We start from the raw sequence: 20,614 nt of genomic DNA on the forward strand, positions 1-20,614 counted from the left end.
ATAGGGTATCGGAAAATAAAAGTATACGATAGTAGTATAGCTCAACGGTACGGGGTTACCGGCTAAGTTATCGGCATCAGGTAATTACCATCGGTCGGTAGGTGACCCAGTGGCTATAAGCAATACTACTAATGCTCAAAATATATATTTAACATCTTTAATATTTATTCACACAACTTCACATCTATTTAACATGTAACTTCTTAAAAATTTAATCATACAAATCAAATAATTAAGTTTGTAACAATAAAGCTACTCCAGCTAATGTCCATTTTGCAGGTTTATCTTTCGTCTTCAAATTAAATGTCCAAATGTAGGTTGGACCTCGAGTTCTCGTTTTGTAAACAGGACATTCATACATGTTCCTTAAATCTTGTTTATCTTGAGTAATGGCTCGTATGTTTATCACCGGCATAGCTGGAAATAATTCTTTTGGTCTCGAATCCACAATTATTCCTGCTTGAACATCCCATCTTGCCCCTTCCATAAAAATCCCATGAACATAAGCGCCGTCTCGTGGCGCTGTCCTAAATAATTTAAAAGGGCCGCTGAAAACCTTCATTTCGAAAATGAAAAAAAAGTTATTTATTTTTATACCCACGTGAATTCTTCTTTATTTTTCTTCGTGACGTCACACTGCAAACACATTTTGTCGAGGGGAAGTTCATGCCTTCTGGCTGTAGACTGCATGATTGCGGTTAAGAGTGATTGGGGGTTAAAAAATCCCGCCAGCCAAACTGAAGCCGGTAACTGCAGAAAATATTGTTGATGTTTGTTATTAAATTTTGGAATTTCTTTTATCATAGAATATCTTTTAATGAAAATATTAATCAGTTTTTAATGATACTGACATCATAAATCGCACGATTTGAGGCGCAAACTAACATTCTTAATGGAATATAAAATTTCGAATTTTTTATTTTCTTTATGTATTTTTTTATGATGATACAAACATAATTTCTCTAAGGTTCTATATAAAATTAAAAATTCTGTTGGAAGACCTCAGGTGTGTTTTTTTTCTATAAAAACCAGTTGCTTTTTTTAAAGTATGACCATTTTATGAAAAGACCAATTTCCGATAAAAAAGTTGTATTTCCGAGCAATGAGATGAATCTTTAACCAGAAAAGATATTTATTTCAATCAGAAATAGTTAAATTTAAAGAAATATAATTTGCAAGCCTTAAATAAATTTTTAAGAAAATAAATTAAATTTAAACTAAGAAGCATAATTTAACGAAAAAAAATAATTTGTCAGAAAGTTGTTCTACTGCCAACCAAGTAGTTGGGTTTTCAAAAAATACAAATCAATTCTACACGAATAATGTGATATTTAATGATAATTTAATAATAAAAAAATAAATAAATTTTAGACAAGAGTCAAATTTTCAGAGCGAAAAGTTAAATTTTCACGAAAAAGAGTTATTTTTTAACTTAAAGAAATGACTTTTCCGTCATAAAAGAAAAATTGTCTGCGAAGGAAAGAAAAATTGTCAGCCATTTAATAAATTCAAACAAAACGATGAATTCTCTACCAATAAAATTAACTTTCCACCACATTGAACACAATTTCAACAAAATATATGATAGTAGATATTTCAGTTAAAAAATTTTAATTTCAAATTAAAAATAGTTAAAAGAATCCAAAAAGGAGGAATTTCATACAAAATAATTGAATCCGCCACCAGAAAATATTAATTTTGTGTCAAAAATATGAAGTTAAAAAAAAGACAAATTTTCAACAAAATATTTACATTTTTATCAAATACATGAATTTCGACCAAAATGTAAAAGTTGAAATTTGTACTCTAGTTTTTGCTAAAATCTTGAAAAACTTTTTAAATTTGTTTTCGAAATTTAGAAAAATTTACACTTTTAGAAAATTTATCATGTTTTTTCTGCATTTTTTTCGAATACTGAAAAATTGAAACAATTCTTTTTAAAATTTTCTTAATTATTTTTTTAAAGCTCTGATTTCTTTGACAATGTTCTCCTAAAATAAATTTTTCAAAAGATTTAACAAAAATCTTTTTCAAATTTAAATTATTTGTTATGTTTTAAGTTTTCTAAATTATTAAATCTTTATATTATATTAATTTTAAATTGGTATGAATACTTTTGAATAAATTAATCTTTTAAAATGTTCCGAATTTTTCTTCAATTTGTTGGAAAAATCTTTCATACATTCTTTCTTGAAATTCTAAGAAATGATTTGAAATTTTTAAGAATCTTTGCGCCTTTTCGCTCAAAATTGATTTTTCAAAATGAAAAATGACTTGAAATTTCTCAGGAATATTGAACAAAATTTATTTTTTTAAGCCCTTCAAAATTCATAAAAGGCTTATTTTTTCGAAAATCATGAAGAATATATAGGTTCTTTAAAATTAGGCGATAATTATTTTTGCGATTTGTGAAAATTTTTTTTTTGAATTCTCACTAACACGAGGAAAATACCTTCTGAGTTTAAGCGAGCTAAATAATTTTTGTGGCCAGGAGATTTTTTTTCTTTCATAAAATCGAATTCTCGCATTTTTTGTGAAAACAACAATAGATACGAAAAAAAGGTTGAGAAAATATTTAGCGCAGTTAAGAAAGTTCTAGAAAAAGTTCTTTCACTTATTTATGATATATTGCACCATTTCCGAGAAAAAAATTCTCTTCTCTTAAATTATCTGCGATAATTTAAAACTCTATTTAGAGGTATCAAATGCAAAATTATTGAAAATTAACTAAAATATTGTTCAATAACTATTTTTGTATATTTGAAATAATTACCATTTATCAAATAATAATGTGAACCTTCAATAAAATTTACTGCATATCATAATGTAAGAATATTTATTAGAGTTCTTTTAGGTATTGATATTTATTTGACAATAAAATTAATTTTCGGCATAAAAATTAATTATCAGAAAAAATAGTTCGAAGCAAGTGGATTTGTTCCTACATAGCCAAAAATTGATTAATAATAATTAATGTTTTCGCGCGAATTTATTGGATTATTTACCGGTAGCACTCTTATTTAAAACTATTTTTTTCACGTGTTTGTTTATAATTCTTTACAATAAACAATAATTGTAACACAAAGAAAATTTACAATGTAATTGCAAATTGTAATCAACAAAAAAGAATACTATTCTACTCAAACAGGCGACTTTTCCAAAAAATGCATCAATTTTTTACCAAATACTTTTATTATTAACTTCTACAATGGACACTATGAAGTTAAAGCCAAACAGTTTAATCTTCTACTAAATTGTTGGATTTCAAAACCAAAAAAATGAATTTAAAAAAAAAATAGTATAATTTTTAACATAAAAGTCGACAGTCGGTTAAAGCTTGGTCCGTGCGTCATTTTAAATTATAAACTTGAATCTCAAATCTACCAAAATTAAAAAGCTTTTTTAATTTGTGACAAAAGATCATAATTAAAAATTTCGCCAATGAAATTTACCTATTTTATATTTCCTATCTGATAATATTTTTTATATTTTAAATGAAGCACTCAATGTTTTTATGAATAAATAAATAAATACAATGATGAAAATGGTAATTTTTCTCATTATAAATAAATTTAATAAAGAAATGCATTGATGAGGCAGTTTTCGACTTTTCCAACATTTTGAACAACTTTTTCGTTGTCAAATACCCAAATAATGCATATGTTTATTGAATTTGTTTAAAAGATCATGGAATGTATCATCGAATTGTGAATTTTGCTGAAACTTTCATCAGGGTCCCAATTAAAAGGACTGACAAATATAAAAAAAAACGAATTTTTCCGTCCACAGATGCCCGAATAATGCCTCTGTTTGTTAAATGTGTTTAAAAAAATTATAAAATATATCAACTGATCATAAATGTTGCTGAATTTATTATGAAGATCCCAATGAAAAAGTCTGAAATCGAAAAAAAAAGAATTTTTCCGTTGACAAATGCCCTAATAATGCATTTGTTTATTCAATTTGTCGAAATAATGATAAAATTGAAACAAAAAATTATTAATTTTGCTGAAATTATCATGAAGTTTGGAATTTAAAAAGTTAGCATCGAATTTTTATGTCGACAAATGCCTGACTAAGGCATTTTTTCATTAGATTTGTTTTAAAAAAATCATTAAATTTACCAACTTATTATAAATGTAGCTTGAATTGTAAAGAAGTTCCCAATTGAAAGGATTGGCATTGAAAAAAAGAATGTTAATGCCGGCAAATGCGCGAATAATGCATTTGTTTATTAAATATGTTTTTAAAAAGTCATAAAATTAATTAACGAATGATGAATTTTCCTAAAATTGTCATAAAGTTCCTTATTAAAAAAAACTGACATGAAAATAAAAATAAGTACCGGGAGCATCAACCCATTTAGCGGAGTTTTTATAACCAAACTTCAAGTGCATCAATAGCTGAGTAGTTAGAGTAAGCGGTAAAAAATGAAAAATTATGTAATAATACTTTCAAAAATAAATTTTTAAAAAATTATTGCTCTTGAAAATTAAATTTAACTAACTTATGTAATTAAATTTAAAAAAATGTAAATCGTAGAAATTAGTCAGGCGAAGTGATGAAATAGGAAGTAGGTGAAATGAGGGCGATTAGATGAGAGGTGGCAGGAAAGGTGATAGTCACTAAGTGATGGAAGGTAGAGGAAATGAAAGGATGGAAAGTGGGAAACGCGAGGTTTAGGAGAGAGGTATGTAAAATTAGAGAAAGAGAAGAATTAAAAGAAAGAGAAGGAGAAGTGGAGTGAATGGGTGAGGGAAGATATGAAAACTAAGAGGGCGGGAAGAGGGGGAAGTAAGTGTAAGAGCTAGAAGAGGTAGGGGAAATGAGAGTTATTGGGTGAGGGAAGGTGGAAAAAGCGAAAGGATGGAAAGTGGGGAAAGTGATATAAAGGTAAGTAGACCAGGGTAGATAGGGCGAATGAGAGAAACGGAATAAGGTAAAGTGAGGGTTACTTTGTGAGAGAAGGTAGGAGAAGTGAGGAAGGTAAGGCGATGGGAAGTAGGAAAAGTGAGTATGAGTGCGCTATCTTGTGACTATAACATTTTAAGGAAACGAACAAGGATACTTACAACGAAATCAGTAGACCATGTTTCCAATTCTCTCAACCTTAATAATAAATCAACAAACCAGGGAGTTAGCCCTAACAAAGAAGGATATGCTCTTTGAGTCCAGACTGCAGGAACTTGATCGAGAAACAAGGAATTTTCTAATTCTTCCATATCCGATGTAATAGTAAGTTCACCCTTCAGACCCAAATCCAATTCTCGAAGTGACCTTTTAATTTCTCCTGTAAGGTAATTCATTCTTTCGCATTCTTGAAACGCAACAATTACATACGGAGTGCGTTCTTCCACTTTTCCCATAATTTCTACCATGTTAAATTCTTCCGGTAATTTTTCCATTATTTCGTCCAATATTTGCTTTACCTGTTATATTAATATTATAATTTTTTTGTCTTATTTTAAAATGGTGGGGAGGGGGGTGGGTACAGGCTTTTTGACGATTTGTGATCCACGGATGAGAAATTGACGCAGAATGATACATCACAAGCGATAAATATAAATGTAAATCACCATTTTTTCTAAGCTTGAAAAGATTAAAATTATTGATTTTATTTTACACTCTTTCCGCTAATTCACTCTTCACTCATTTTTTAAACAAACTACTCTTTTCTAAAGTTTTAAGAAACTTTTCCTTTTTATCGTTTTTTTTTATTTAAACGAGAACTGAATTTGTAAAATTGAGAAAGTCTAACCATTTTTTGTTTAAAGTTTATTTATTTGAATTGAAAAGTCCCCTATTACACTATTGGTTTTGAATTGATCTCTTTTGGTTTAGAAATGTACTAATTTGTTAAAAATTAAACGCTTTTGTTAACACTTTAATTTTTAGTTACAAATTTTTTTTCTCAAAAATTAATTTTCGAAGCACATCTTTTTCGCTTGAAACCTTAATTACTTTGTTGAAAATTCATTTTATTTGTTGAATATTTGAACTTTTTTTTTGAAAATGATTCCTTCTACAGTTTGAAATCTAACTGCTTGCTTAAATTCTAAATACATTGTTACAATTTTTTCTTTGGTTGAAGATTGAACTTTTTTGTTCGACATTTTTTTTAATTGCAAAATTTATTTTATTAGTTGAGAATCAGCCCTTTGACTGAAAGAAGTACTTTATTGAAAATTTATTTGGAGGAGGGGGGGGGGAATAAACATCGATTTTCAAATGTAATTATTCAAGTTCTGTTTAAAGACGTCGTTTTTATTTTTAAATTCAACTATTCGGTTCAAAAATAACTTTAATAAATTGAAAATTCATTTCCGATCGAAAAATAAACTTCTTTCGAGAGAATTCGCCTTTTGGTAATGAAAATTCATCCATTATGTTAGAAATTAAATCTCTTTTGGCTTGAAATGGAACTGTTTAATTAAAATAAATCTTTCTTTGATGCAAATTCATCAGAATGAATAGTTTTTATTTGAAATACTAACTATTATATTTTTTGTTGAAAATTAATCTGTATTCATTTGTAATTGAACTGCTTTCTGTATAGTTAAACTTCTTCGTCGATAATTTTTTTTTTCAATTTATCGTTTTCGTTAAAAGCTTAAATATTTTGTTGAAAATATGCTCTTTGGTTTAAAAGTTGAAATATTTTATTAACATTACTTAATTTATTTAAAAGTCCACGATATTGCTAAAAAGTCATTATTTTTTGATGAAAATTCAACTATTCTTTTGAAAATTTGTATTATTTTGTATAAACTTAACTGCTTTTTATTAGAAATTAAAAACATTTTCATTTAAATATAAACTATCACATTTTTGGTGGAAAATTTAATTCTTTCTTTGAAAATTGTTTTATTTGGAATTATTTGTCTGTTTGGAATTAAAATTCATGTTTTTTCGTTTGAAAATTAATTTTTTTTTGCAGAAAAATGTTCATTAAGAAGTCATTTTTTCAATGGTTCTTTTTAAATTTTTTGTTTAAAAATTTATTTTTTTTTGTTGAAAATTAATTTTTTAGACAGAAAAGATTTTTGTTGAAAATTCATTTTCAACTTTTTTTCAAATTTCATTTTCAAAATTGAATTTCTTTGTTATAAATTCCCTTCTTCAAGATTCACTATTTTGATTAAATTCAACTAATTAGTTAAAAATTGAACTATTTTGTTGAAAAGTCTTTTTTTTACGAAAAGTGAACTGCTTAGTTTAAACTGTATCTTTTTGGAATTAAAATCATCTTTTTTAGCAGAAAATATTTTTCTTGAAAATTCATATTTTTTTGTAGAAAAGGTTTTAGTTGAAAATTCCTATTTTCTTGTGGAAAAGATTTAAGTTGAACAATTATGTTTTTCGTAACAAGATTGAAGTGTCGTATTTAAAATTTATTTTGTTTATTGAAAATTAATTTTTTGGACAGAAAAGATTTTTGTTGAAAATTCAATTTCAACTTTTTTTGAAATCTAATTTTCAAAATTATATTTCTTCGTTTAAAACTCCCTTCTTAAAGATTCTCTACTTTAATTGAAAATTCAACTATTTTGTTGAAAAATCGAACAATTTGGTTGAAAAGTCATTTTTCATACGAAAATGGAACTGCTTCAATTAATTTTTTTGAAATTTCATTTGCAACATTTGATTTCTTTGTTAAAAATTCCCTTTTTCCAAGATGCACCATTTTTATTGAGAATTCAACAATTTGGTTGCGAATTTAATTATGTTGTTAAAAATAAAACTATTTTATTCCAAAGCCATCTTTCATATAAAAATTGAAGTGCCTTATTTTAAATTTGGCTTATTGATTGAAAGTTTATTCTTTGAGCAGAAAATGTTTTTGTTGAAAATTCATTTTCAACATTTTTGAAATTTCATTTCCAAAATTGAATTTCTTTGTTCAAAATTCTCTTTTTTACGATTCACCATTTTTTATGGAAATTCAACTTTTTTTTGAAATTGCACTATATTGTTGAAAATTCATCTGTTTTTTAAGAAAAGTTTTTTGTTAAAAATTTATTTTTTTGTTGTATAAAAGTTTTTGTTTGAAAATTCATCTTTTTTGTCAGAGAAGATTTTTGTTGAAAATTTATTTTTTTGACAGACAAGTTTTTGTTAAAAATTCATCTGTGTTTGCGTAGGAAAGTTTGTAATTAAACATTAATCCTTTTTGATAAAATGTAAAAATGCATTTTTTTTGGTAGAAAAGTTTCGAATTAAATATTAATCTTTTTCGGTCAAAAATATTTGTTTGAAAATTAATTTTTTTGTTGGTAGAAATTTTTGTTGTCGAAAATTCATCCTTTTTTGTAGGAAAGTTTTTGGTAGAAAATTCAACTTTCTTTTTTAAAAAATCGACTTTTTGGCTTGAATCTTCAACTAGCTTTTTAAAATTGCAACTGTTTTGATCAAATTAATTTGTATTCTTAAAAATTCATTATTATCTTGCAATTTCGACTTTTGTTCTAAATTCTTTTTTTTTAGTTGACAATTAATCTTCCTCATTGAAAATTGTATCTTCTTGTTTAAGAGTTTAACTACTTTGTTAAATATTTATTTTATTAGTTACGGATTAATATGTTTGGCTGAAAATTAATATTTTTTAGTTAATATATTAATTATAGTTTTTTTAGCTCAGAATTAATTTTTTTAAATTTCCTTTTAATTTTAATTTTTTTTTTAATTTCAGATTTATCGCTTTGTTAGTTAATATTCAACTACTTTTTTGACAATTTAATTATTCAGTTGAAAATTCAAATATTTTGTTAAAAGTTCAACTGTTTTATTGGAAATGCAACTGGTGGGTTAATTATTTCATTTTCTCAAATAGATCGTTAAAATAAAATTATTTTGTTGAGAAATTAACTACTTTGTTAGAAAATTATCTTTTTATTGAAGATTTGAACTACCTTATTTAAAATTTGTGACGTTAGATAGAAAAATCGGCTTCGTTAGTGTAAAAGTTTTCGGTTGAACATTTTTTTTGTAGAAAAGGTTTGTTTGAAAACTCTAATTTTTTTGTTTGAAATTTGATCTGCTTTGTTCTAAAATTCGAGCACTTTGTTGAAAATGCACCTTTTTAGTTTGATATATCAAATATTTTTTTCCAAATGAATTATTTTGTTAAAAACTTGTGTTTTTGGTTCAAGTTTTGTGTGACGGTCTGTGAAAAGTATTGACATTTAATAAAATAGATATTATAATAGAATTATAAATATGTTAATGGTCAGTAAAATTATTATTAACTTAATAATTTATTTTTATTTTAATTAATGATATACTGACTATAATTGTCAATCACCTTTTCTTCTCTTGTGACCGTTTGTCCACCAGAACTTCCAGCATCTCTGGGTTGCATTTCAAAAACCGTTTTAAACAAATTCTCGGATGTGGTTGTTAAAAAACCAATTTCAGCATTAGGATGAAGACCATATAAATATGGAGATTCTGGGGGCATTGCTTCATCAATATATGTATGATAGCCAACCATATCTGTATTAGGAGGAGCAGGAAAACCTGTAGGCAACAATAATTTTTTTTATAAATGAAAAAATGATTTCCATCATTAATTAAAACTTACACAACGTAATTTTCAAAGTTTCTTCACCATTGTTTTTTCTTTAACGACTATAATTGTGCGCAAATTAAACTTTTTTTTCAAATACAAATTCATTCGAGTCTGGGGGGTTATGCTTACTCAGGCGTGACCAATTAATGTAGAAAATTGATCTTTTTTAGTTGAAAATTCAGCTATTTGGTGGACAATTTTTATTTTCTTAAAGAAAGTTAATCCTCTTGGGAAAAAATTTAACTAAATGTTTGGTAGAAGATTTACGTAATTTTTCAAAAACTAATATTTCTAGCTAGAAATTAATTTTTTTAAATGGAAATGAAACTATTCCTTTTTTTTGTAGAAAAAATTGCAAATGAAATTTTTTGCTAAAAGTTCATATTTTCGGGTGGAAGATTTAACTATTAGCTGGAAAATTGAATAGCTAATTAGAAATTGCAACTATTTCGTAAAGAATTAGGTTTTTCGATAAAAGTTGATTTTTTACACCAAAATTTAACTATTACCTTTTTTTATAATTTGATCTCTTTTTAGTTTTAAAATAGAACTGTTTGATGGAAATTTTTTCAGTTAATAATGCTCAAAATTGAACAATTTAGTAAAAAAAAGAGTTTGCTTAGAAATTTATGTATTCTATAGAAATTTTCTATTATTTACTAAAAAAAAGTCAATCTTCTTAGATAAAAATTTAACTAATTAGTTCAAATCGGATATATTTGTTTGTTTGTATTTTTGGTTAAGAATTCATTTTGTTGGTAGAAAATGAACTTTTTTGCTAAAATTTAACATTTTCGGGTTGATAATAATTTAGGTGTTGGTTCGAAAATCTAATAACTAAATAGAAAACTCAATTATTTTGTAGGGGATTAGTTTCTTTTCTGAAAATGAATTTTTCAAACACAAGTCCCCTATTACTTTTTTGGTAAAAAATGTATACATTTAAATAAAAATCACCTATTTGGTTTAAAATGTACATGAAGTTTTGTCAGTGGATGTATTTTGTTGCGAATTAATCTTATTGGTACGAAATTTAACTGTTTTATAAACAATTTTTTCTTAAATTAATTTTTCGTATTAAAAATTGAACTATCGGATTTTTTTGTTAAATATACATCTTCTTTAATTTAGAAATTAAAATTTTTGGGTGGAAAATTGTTTCAGTCAACAAGGCTTGAAAATTCAAGAATTTCATCATTAAACTATTTGTTCAAAAATTAATGCAATTTGTTGAAATGTTCTCTTAGTTATTGAAAAATTAATCTTCTTGGATTTAACTTTTACTATTTTTTTGAAAATTCGTATTTTCGTAGAAAAATAAATTTGTTGTTTGAAAATTAATTTTTGCAGATTATTATTGATGAATTCCCCTAGATCTATCATGGAACTGTATCTAGATCAAAATTTAATTATTTTGTTGTAACTTTAACTATTTTATTAATAATTCATCTGTTATGGTCGAAAATTCTGCTACTTGTTTGAAAATAGAACTATTTAGTAAAAAAGTTTATTTGAAATTCAACTATTCTGTTAAAAAAAAATCTGCCTAAATAAAAAATCATCTGTGTTGTTGCATGTTGAACTCTTTTGTTAAAAATCATTTTTGTAGTTGTTGAAAATTAATTATTCTCGTTTTTAATTCACCTCTTTCGTTAAAAATGCCACTGTTTTTATTTGAATTTTTTTTTCTATTTTTGGTTTAGGATTAATTTTTTTTGAATAAAAATATGACTAACCCATTTTTGGCTAAAATTGATAATTTTAATTGAAAATTGATCATTACTATTTAAAAATTTATTTCTGGATAAAAATTCAACTATTCCATTACATTTTTTTCTTTTTTCATTGATATAAACTGTTCTCTATTTTAAATAAAAATATTTGTTGGTAGAAGTATCAACTATTAACTTTTCTTTTTGCAAATTATCTCTTCTGCACTAAGGATTAATCCTTTTTTATGAAAGTTTAAGTTTGTCGTTAAAAATGAACTCTGCGGAAAAAAATTCGGTATGAAAATACAATTATTTTGTAAAAAATTAATCCTTTTAGCATTAAAATAAAAAAATTTTAAAACATTGTATCTTGTTTATTAAAAATTAATATTTTTGTTTATGGATTAAACGATTGGGTTGAAAAATAGTTTTTTTGATTAAATTCAACTAGTTGAAATATTTGTTTTATTTTTTCAAGAATTAATTTTTGAAACTAAACATTTGACGTTTGCATTTTCGGTTCAAAAAAATTTTGTTGTTGGAAGAATTTCTAAGATTTTTTTTTAATTTTCGCAGCTTCGGAAAACTGAAATAATTAGGTAAGAATGTCTTATTTATAAAAATCAAAATATGCAAAAAGAAATTTAAAAGCGTAATTTTATTGCATCAATCCTATCCACTATTGATTTCATTAAATAAAATTTTCACTAATTATATATTTAAAAAAAGAAACCTACACTTTTTTGTAATAAACAATTTATTATCTGAAACCTAAAAAAAATTAGGCAAAAAAATGATGTTGTAAGAGATTTCGTTTGTGCTGTCATGACTTGACATCCTTTAATTTGTAAAATAAGTTTCCCTTTAATCGCAATCATCATATTTTTGAAATAAATTGCTGCTTTGAAACAGAATTATATTTTTTCAAATTTTGATCACGTGCAAAAGTTTGTATAGGAAATATATATTTTTTTTAATTGTTCAATAATTCAACTTTATTTCGATAATGCCTTATTTCTTTCAAGACAAAATGTACAACTGCCAAAATTATTTTTAATTTCACCTGCATTTTATTTCAATTTCAAATTATTTTTTTACGATACACGCCCCACAAACAAATCTACACCGAGAGCTGAACTACCATACATATACGTTGCTAGGGTCGCTGAATCTAAATCCGGGGTCACATTGATCTTATCTGGTCAGGATGAGGGTTAATTGAAGGTCAAAGTGAAGAAGACCTTTGGATCGAAGAAACGCTTTAATCTTGGAATATTTTGTGGCCGCTGATGCCGAATTAGGGTTCAGTTTGACCTTATCTGGTCAGAATTAAGGTCAAGTAAAGCTTAAAATAAAGAAAACCATTGGATCGGAAAATACCTCTGCTATCGGACATTTTTGGGTTCGCTGAATTCGAATCCGGGGTCCTTTTTACCCCACTAGGTCGGGGTGAAGGTCACACCATGATTAATACTGAGAAATCATGGAATTGAATTCATGGGGTTGGATTAACCACGGATTTGGATTCAGCGGCCACAAACACGTCAAGAGTAGAAGTTTTCTTCTAATCCATGGTTTTATTTTGTGTTTGACCTTAGGATGACCGTCATCCCGACCCACTGGGGTCGAAATAACCCTGAATTTGGATTTATCAACTCCTTAAACGTCTCAAAGTAGTGATTCACGTCGTTTTCTTATGATTGTCCTCATTTCGACCCTCAATTGACCTACACCCTGATCGGACGGGGTCACACTGACTCCGGATTCGGATTCAGCAACCTCAAAAACGTATGAATATGATGGTTTATCTCATGTTGCAGACATTTCTTGTGTGGGGCTGTTATCTTCACTCCTCGCATTCAAAGATTGACGGAAATAATAAAATAGAAATACTACAAAAATAAAAGATCATTTCTTAATCTGGTTTCAGACAAATTATTGATAATGATAAATAATGTGCTTTTTCAATATATTTTGATTTTTCCCAAATAAATTAAAAAGGAGATATTATAACCTGGAGCTAACTGCAGTTCTCCATCAACAAGGTCAGGTTGCATCAATTCCTCCAAATAAGATACACACAATCTTCGATCCCAATCATCAGTTATGTGTCCTCCATACATAATTTCACCAAAAAGGTACCTCAGATCTTCCCAAGGTATTTTTGGACTCGCCTCCAAATAATTATAAAGAACACTCACACTGATATTTAAATCTCCAACATTGAAAGGATAAATTTTATTCCAGCCTTGAGGGCCAAATTTTCTCCTCTCAGCAACAACGGCGTGGAAATAGCAAAGGGAGAATAAGATTGCTTTGAACTCTGCTTCCTTACTGCATATTTCCAGAGTCTCTTGTGAAAAATTATCCAGGGCTTTGTGCAGATTAGCCTGCATTCCAGTTGGTGGTTCGTTCGTTATTTTTATTGATGACTCCAAAATCCCCTAGATGAAAAGATTTTTCTATGATTTGATACCAATAAAATTGTGAAAGTTAGAATTATCAACTTAGAAAATTTTGGTACCAGTAGAGTATCATTAGTATCTAGTACCTGTGGAATAATATGGCCAGAAGGAGTACTTGCTGGTTCAGCACTCATGAAAACTCGATAGTCAGGATGAGATCCTTCGGAGGCAACTTCTAATTTTTTCTCTAGAAACGGCAACCATTTTTTAACCAAATGTATATTTTGGAGAACAACCCAGTGGCCTTTTTGGGAAGCTTCATCCATGGCTTGTTCTGCTACAGCTTCTTGACCTTGACCCAGAGAAACATTGTGGAAATTCTGGTTATCAGAGGAGAAGCTTAGACGTTTTCCCAAGTCTTCCACATCCTGAGGAATTATAAGAAATACAGATATATAGACAGAAGCAAAACATAGGTCTAATTACCTTCAGTGGATTTACTCCTGGAGATAAGATAAAGAAAATAGGATTTGATGGACTCGTTTCCTCAAAAGATTTTGCAAACTCAACAGTTCTTCCTTCAACAAAACGTGGACCTAATTTGTCTTCAATAAAAGCAGAAATCGCATATGTCATTCTGTCAGGTCTTAAGGCCCTTAACATACAAAGACGCTGAAGAGCCGTTTTATTTTTCCATTCCTGAGGGAACTTTTCTCTTTCAGGACATTCACATTCAACAAATTTTTTCCAACGTTTGGATGAACTTTCAATATCTCTGTCGAGATTTCTGTAAAGATGATGATAATCAGTTATCATTAGCCTAATCTCTAATTAGTTTCAATAAATCTGACAAAATACCGGAATTCATCTTTGCTAGCCAAACTCCGGATTCCACCCCAACTAGTATTTGTCAAAAAATCGACAGGAGATGTTACGTGTGGAGTGAGCGGAAACCTTAACAAAAAGTCCAGATCAGTAGCGGAAATCTCTTTTCTAACAAGAAGAATTTGAAAGGTCATCTGTGACGTGAAGATTAATTTATCACACTCGAAAAGTCCTCTGCTTGTGTACATAAAGACTGAGTAGGTGATACATTCTATTAGATTCATTACACGACTAGAGACATCAGGAGCTGCATCAGCTTTAAGAATAGCTTTCTGAAAGACAACACTAAAGGCTTTTAGTGAAAATTGATAAATCGGGTTAATCATATTCAAATCGTTAAGGATAAAATAGAGAAGCGAAGCTCTGGCAGCTGCTAGCCTGTATATTTCTCGAGCAGCATCAATTTCCTTACTGGTGCCCCTAGCTTCTGTGACTTTTCGTTCAACCTCTGCTGCAGTTCGCTTTGTAGTTTCAAGATTTTCTACTAAAGCTGTATCACCAAGAACATTGCTGTCTGCTGATGAAAGTCTGACAGATAAAAAAGGATTTGTCTATTAATCGATCATATACTTTTATTATCTGCTCATATGTATTCGACGAAGTTACCTGGAGAGAAGGGAGTCTTCTAGACTATTTAAAGTGATTTTAAAATCATTTTGCTGCCTCGTCAGTTCAGCTTTTAATTCTTCAAGATCTGGCCTTTCAGCTTTAACCACCTCAGCCAAAAGCTGATCTTCTAAACCGTCTCTAGTTACCGTGAAGTTGATCAAAGTCGTTTGTGCCTGCATCTCTGGTTTGTAATGAGGATTCGCCAGCTTGGTGTGAAGCAGCAACCTAAAGTTGGAGTTATACTCAACTTCCTTATCACCAATTTTTATAGCACGTCCTTTCTTGATAAGGTTTCTACCCAGCAAAGGATCCAAAACGGGATCAACAGATTCTCCTATATTTTCAACAAGAACAGTGGAACCACTTGCTAAAGATACCTCGATTATGTCTAGATAGCCTCGTTGACCAAGACGAATAACTTTCAGTTCCTCTCCATACTTTTGCTTAATCCACTTTATGCCTTGAAGCTAAAAAAAAATAGCAATGCTTACCAATTACTGCTTGAATTTACGAGGTTATTAAATTTACGAGGTGTGTTCAAAAAGTAAGGTGACTTTTCAATTTTCGCGGGCTACGTACATTTAATTTTGAAATTATTTGTTTTGTTGTGTTGGTACACTCGTCACGATCATATGTTCACAGTTTTGACTATATAGCTCTTGCTGTTTTTCTGGAAAAAGCGTAAAAGGTTAGAAGGGTTTGATGTGCTCGGCGATTTTCTTCTTTCGAAAAAAAATGGAGCAAAGAGTTTGCATTAAATTTTGTATGAAATATAGAATACAGTGCTCTAAAACTCTTGAAATATTGACAGTTGCATATGGTGAGTCTACTCTGAGTAAGAATAATGTGTATAAGTAGTACAAGCTGTTCCAAGAAGGCCGAGAGGATGTCGAAGACGAACCTCGACCTGGACGTCCCAGTACGTCAATAACGGATGAAAACGTTCAAGCAGTGGAAGAAATGGTGTTGAAAAATCGACGAATTACCATAAGAGAAGTTGCTGAAGATGTTGGAATATCGGTTGGCTCATGCCATGCTATCTTTTCGAACGTTTTGGGCATGAGACGTGTGTCAGCGAAATTTGTTCCAAAACTGCCTAATTTTGATCAAAAGATCCATCGCAAGACCATCGCTCAGGAGATGTTGAAGGAAGTCAATAATGATAGTCACCAGATTTGCCCCCAGTGACTTTTTTCTTTTCCCAAAACTGGAGAGACCTATGAAAGGACATCGATTTTCAACGATTGAGGAGACAAAAACTGCATCGCTGAAAGAATTCAAGGTTATACCACAAAATGATTATCAGAAGTGCTTCAATGATTGGAAAAAGCGTTGGCACAAGTGTATTATATCTGAGGGGGATTACTTTGAAGGGAACAACATAAATATTGAGGAATAAATGAATATATTTTGAGAGAACCATAAAGTCACCTTATTTTTTGAACACACCTCGTATGTATTCCTTGATTGTATTTACCTGTGGGTCTATCATCAGAGGCCAACGATCAGAGTTAGTTAAAATTGTAGCATTTTCAGTGGACATTCTGTCGTTTGGTAGACCTTCATTGTTCCACTTTGCTATCTGAGTGTCGTCTGTTAACAGTGATAAGGGATCAAGACCATCAGTGATAGGAATAGCTGGATCAATATTTCGAAGGAAAGGAAGCCACTGCTTAGTGAGAAGATCTAATCGCAATTGTTTTGTGAAACAACCCACGTATGAAATAAAAGCAGTAACGAGTAAGACATCTCCTGGTAAAGTTGATCCTTGTTGCATAAAACTGAATCATCAAAATTAATTAATCATTGAAGTTGAAGTTGAAACTTAATCAATACTTCTCGAAGATTTTTTTCGTAACTATTCCCGAAGCCTTACCTTGCTACAGAGTCCGCCCATCTGATATTTTCTGATGCCAAGCCACCAACTAGTCGATTTGCAAGTGCAATTGTAGCATTTGTGGCATCAGCTTCTTTCTGGCACTTTACCTTTTCAGCTGTGGCTTGTTCGAAATCTGCAGTTAACTTTGCTAATTGTTCTTCTAAGGACTGAGAAACAATTACGAGACATTGATCTGATGCTTAATACTAAATTATTAATGAAACATAATTCAATCATTTACTCACACAAACTTTGCGTTTTATAACACTCAGCTTATCCTGAGCTGCTGCCAACTCAGCATTTGCTTGAGCAAGGGCTTTTCGTTTGGGTTCTACATCACAGAACACTTCATAAAACTTGATTATGTTAATGACCCAAGCACACAATCCAGCTGCAGCGGCTGATTTCGATCTTATAAACTCTGGTTCAAACTCTGAGTCTTTTAAATATGGTTGGATAGCCTTAATAACTTCAGGATGGATATTTTCTTTGTCATAATTGATCAAAGCATCAAGGAAGTTATCAACTTTTGCCATGACAATCTACCAAAACAATGGAGAAAATCTGTTGAATCAAGTTATTCCCGATAGTAAAATATATTTTTTAATCTATGTTCTTACCTTGGCTGCTTTCCAACTCCTATCTTTCGGTACCTTCCCATTAGGAGCCAGGAGAACCATAACAGCTGCTGTAACATTCGTGACAGCCCCTGGAGGTGAACCAAAAGATTTCAACTCGGTAAGATTTGCTTTATTTAACGTGTTCAAAGCTTCCTGGGCTGCTAACAATGCCGGTTCAGCTTTTAATAAATCAGCTTCGCAATCCCTTTGCTTCTTTGAAACCTCATCTGCGATTATTGCCACTTTAGATTCTTCCGCATCAGCTGCAAATTTAATTGAAGAATTAAAGCCTTAATACTTTTTAAGTTCCAGTACGAAATAAATTCTTAACTTGAACTTAGAAGTAAAAAAAGATTCGACTCTACCTAAAGCCTTTTCTTTCGACACTTTCTCAGTTTCCACTCCAACTATAGTGATCAGTGTATCAGCTGCGTCGTTCTTCTGTTGTAACTCAATTTCCTGTACTGCTAACTTTTGTTTTAACTCATCCACTTGAGCTGCTGTGGACCGTAACTTCGCTAATCCATTTTCTAACCTTTCAATCCGACCACGAAGTTCTTTAGATTTCGCTTTTAAAAGTTTGGTGTACAGGCTAATCTGTTCTAAGAAAGATTTGGGAGTTGTGTAATTATAACGTCGTTCACTTGCTAAGTATTGACGACTAGCAGAGTTTACAGTTGTGTGACCGTGTGCCATAAACTTAGCAGCTGACTCCCTAGATTTATTTATTTTCACATATTTAATATTCAATTCACCTAATTATACCATTATTAAAATCGAATTCTGAGAAATCACCTGTATGCTTCCGGTAACTCATTCAGTTCCTGTAGGAATCTTTTGGAAACAGACATTAACGCTTCTTGAGGCCATTCATGGAACCAGTTAATAGCTGTGCAATTTATGATAGCTGGAAATTTTCTAGATCGAACCCTCAGGGTGGAACCAACAGGGGAAAAACAAAGAACGACTCTCAGTTGACGACGAACTCTGTCAATAAAGAACTTCCAACAATTTTCTCTTGAATCGACTATTCCAGCCCCTTTGACTTCATTGCGCACACCTAAAATCAATCATGTTTCTAAAACTGTTCAAAATTCATTGTATAGCAATACAATCGACTACTTGCAACACTGATTAATTGTAAAATCAACATAAATCATTCTACAGACCAGCTATGATATTTTCCACCTCATCTTCAGGAAACAAATCAGGCACTTCACCAGAAGCCAGCATGTCGTTTATGAGAACCAAGAACTGTTCATTAGGCACCTGGGCATCAGTCATCAGGAACATTATTCCTAAATTTTTTAAACCTGATTTTGTGTAAAGAGAGGCCAATTCTAATTTAAAGTCAATAACCCCATAACCCTTTCTTAGCTGAATTTGGAATACTTCCAATGAACTGATGAAGGCTGCTAGACGAGAGAGACTTTGTTTTCCAGATCCGCCAACCCCTACAAGTAAAGCACTACCTCTGGGTGATTCCAAGATTCTGTTGATTCGACACACATGCATCATAGCATCTTCAAATAAAACTAGATTCATGGCAGACACCAGATCATTGTAACTGATCAAAGCTTCAGAGAGCAAACGGTGAAGACTTGCCCAGTCCATTACTGGCATGTATTTGGGTTCTCCAACACCACCTTCATTCAGCAATTCATTATTTATTTAAAAGATGTGATCATTTATCAATTTTGGAAAAACTCTTTTTTTGATTATCTTACCTGCAAAGTGACAATAAATGTTTGGTTTCTCCAAGACAGTTCCCTCATCAATCTCCTCGACGTTCTTCTTTAAAATGTCAATTTGGAACTTGTAGAAACTCTCGATATCTTTTTCATCAACCAATTTGTCCCCATACACTCGATGTGTTTCGTGTAACCACAATCTGATAACATCAGAAGGTACTTGTAGACATTCATTTGTACTAAATAATAAGCCCTGAAAACAATTTGATAAGTCTCTCAAGTTGAAGATGTAATGAAACTTCATGGCTGTTGGTAAGAACATTTGGGCACAACGATGATGAAGTTGAAGAGAAGCTTGAACGATGTTGTTGCACAAGGATATGACACAAACAGGGAACCTAAAAAAATTGATGAACATTTTTAGCATTAATTAATGAACTAAAATATTCTTAATTAGTGAGAGCGATCTATATACCTGTGTTCAACATTTCCCAGATGCTGTGACAGTATCGAAGCATATATGGTGGTCAAAGAATCAGCGTTTGGAAAACTGACAGCAAAGACGGAAAAATGTCTCTGCAATCTTGGATTAATAGTGAAGGACCCAGCTGTTGGGTTCATACAACTCACATACTGACAATTGTGAATATCCTTCAATGTCAGCTTTGTCCTATCATACCAATGTCCATAATCCAGATGCTGCCTAATCAAGGTATGAGGTTGAACTGTCCCATATGTATCCACCTCTGGCATGTTCATGTCATCAATAAAATACACTAGGGTCTTGTTACCAGGTGGTCCATAATTTCTACCAGCTTTCTTCTCCAGTGGCTTCTCTAGTATTTTCTGAAGCATCTCAGATGACGTGTAGAAGTTAAAAGGTACGTTCGCGACTGCATAGTTTTCTGAAAGCTGAAGTAGTTTCTCTGAAACCAAAACCGTCTTTCCACAACCTGCTGTACCAACCAACATTACAGGATGCTTTTCAGCCATCAGGAGATCCAGGAAATATCGGATCCTGATTGATTCAGATGTGTAAACAAGAATTGCTTGTAGTGGAATATCTGGATCCAATTCGAATTTTGGAAGACGTTGAGTCCAGGATACAAAGGTTTTTGTTTCAGAGTCAATGTAATAGTCGAATACTGTTCCTTGAACAGGAAATTTCACTTGCTTGAATTCGTTGACCCACCTGAAAAGGGAAGACTTGTATCAAATTATCTAACATCTATAGAATTTTCTATT

The 20,614-nt window shown here is 30.3% G+C and overlaps 1 protein-coding gene across 1 annotated transcript in view; it reads right to left on the reverse strand.

Annotated features, from left to right (window-relative positions):
* Positions 1-232: 232 nt before the first annotated feature.
* The window catches only part of LOC117171499 (dynein beta chain, ciliary), a 28,539-nt gene continuing 8,157 nt past the window's right edge, over positions 233-20,614 (reverse strand). Inside the window, exons 3-20 of the mRNA XM_033358864.1 lie at positions 19,845-20,561; positions 19,406-19,767; positions 18,848-19,324; positions 18,474-18,738; positions 18,044-18,393; positions 17,679-17,941; positions 17,304-17,600; positions 17,056-17,225; positions 16,657-16,960; positions 15,177-15,646; positions 14,544-15,098; positions 14,172-14,472; positions 13,832-14,113; positions 13,295-13,724; positions 9,302-9,516; positions 5,073-5,429; positions 602-750; positions 233-527 (exon numbers count right to left, since the gene is read on the reverse strand). Of these exons, the coding sequence (XP_033214755.1) occupies positions 233-527; positions 602-750; positions 5,073-5,429; positions 9,302-9,516; positions 13,295-13,724; positions 13,832-14,113; positions 14,172-14,472; positions 14,544-15,098; positions 15,177-15,646; positions 16,657-16,960; positions 17,056-17,225; positions 17,304-17,600; positions 17,679-17,941; positions 18,044-18,393; positions 18,474-18,738; positions 18,848-19,324; positions 19,406-19,767; positions 19,845-20,561 (6,259 nt within the window). The remainder of the gene's footprint in view (positions 528-601; positions 751-5,072; positions 5,430-9,301; positions 9,517-13,294; positions 13,725-13,831; positions 14,114-14,171; positions 14,473-14,543; positions 15,099-15,176; positions 15,647-16,656; positions 16,961-17,055; positions 17,226-17,303; positions 17,601-17,678; positions 17,942-18,043; positions 18,394-18,473; positions 18,739-18,847; positions 19,325-19,405; positions 19,768-19,844; positions 20,562-20,614) is intronic.

Source organism: Belonocnema kinseyi, chromosome 4 (genome assembly GCF_010883055.1).
Source record: "Belonocnema kinseyi isolate 2016_QV_RU_SX_M_011 chromosome 4, B_treatae_v1, whole genome shotgun sequence".
Lineage (NCBI taxonomy): Eukaryota > Metazoa > Arthropoda > Insecta > Hymenoptera > Cynipidae > Belonocnema > Belonocnema kinseyi.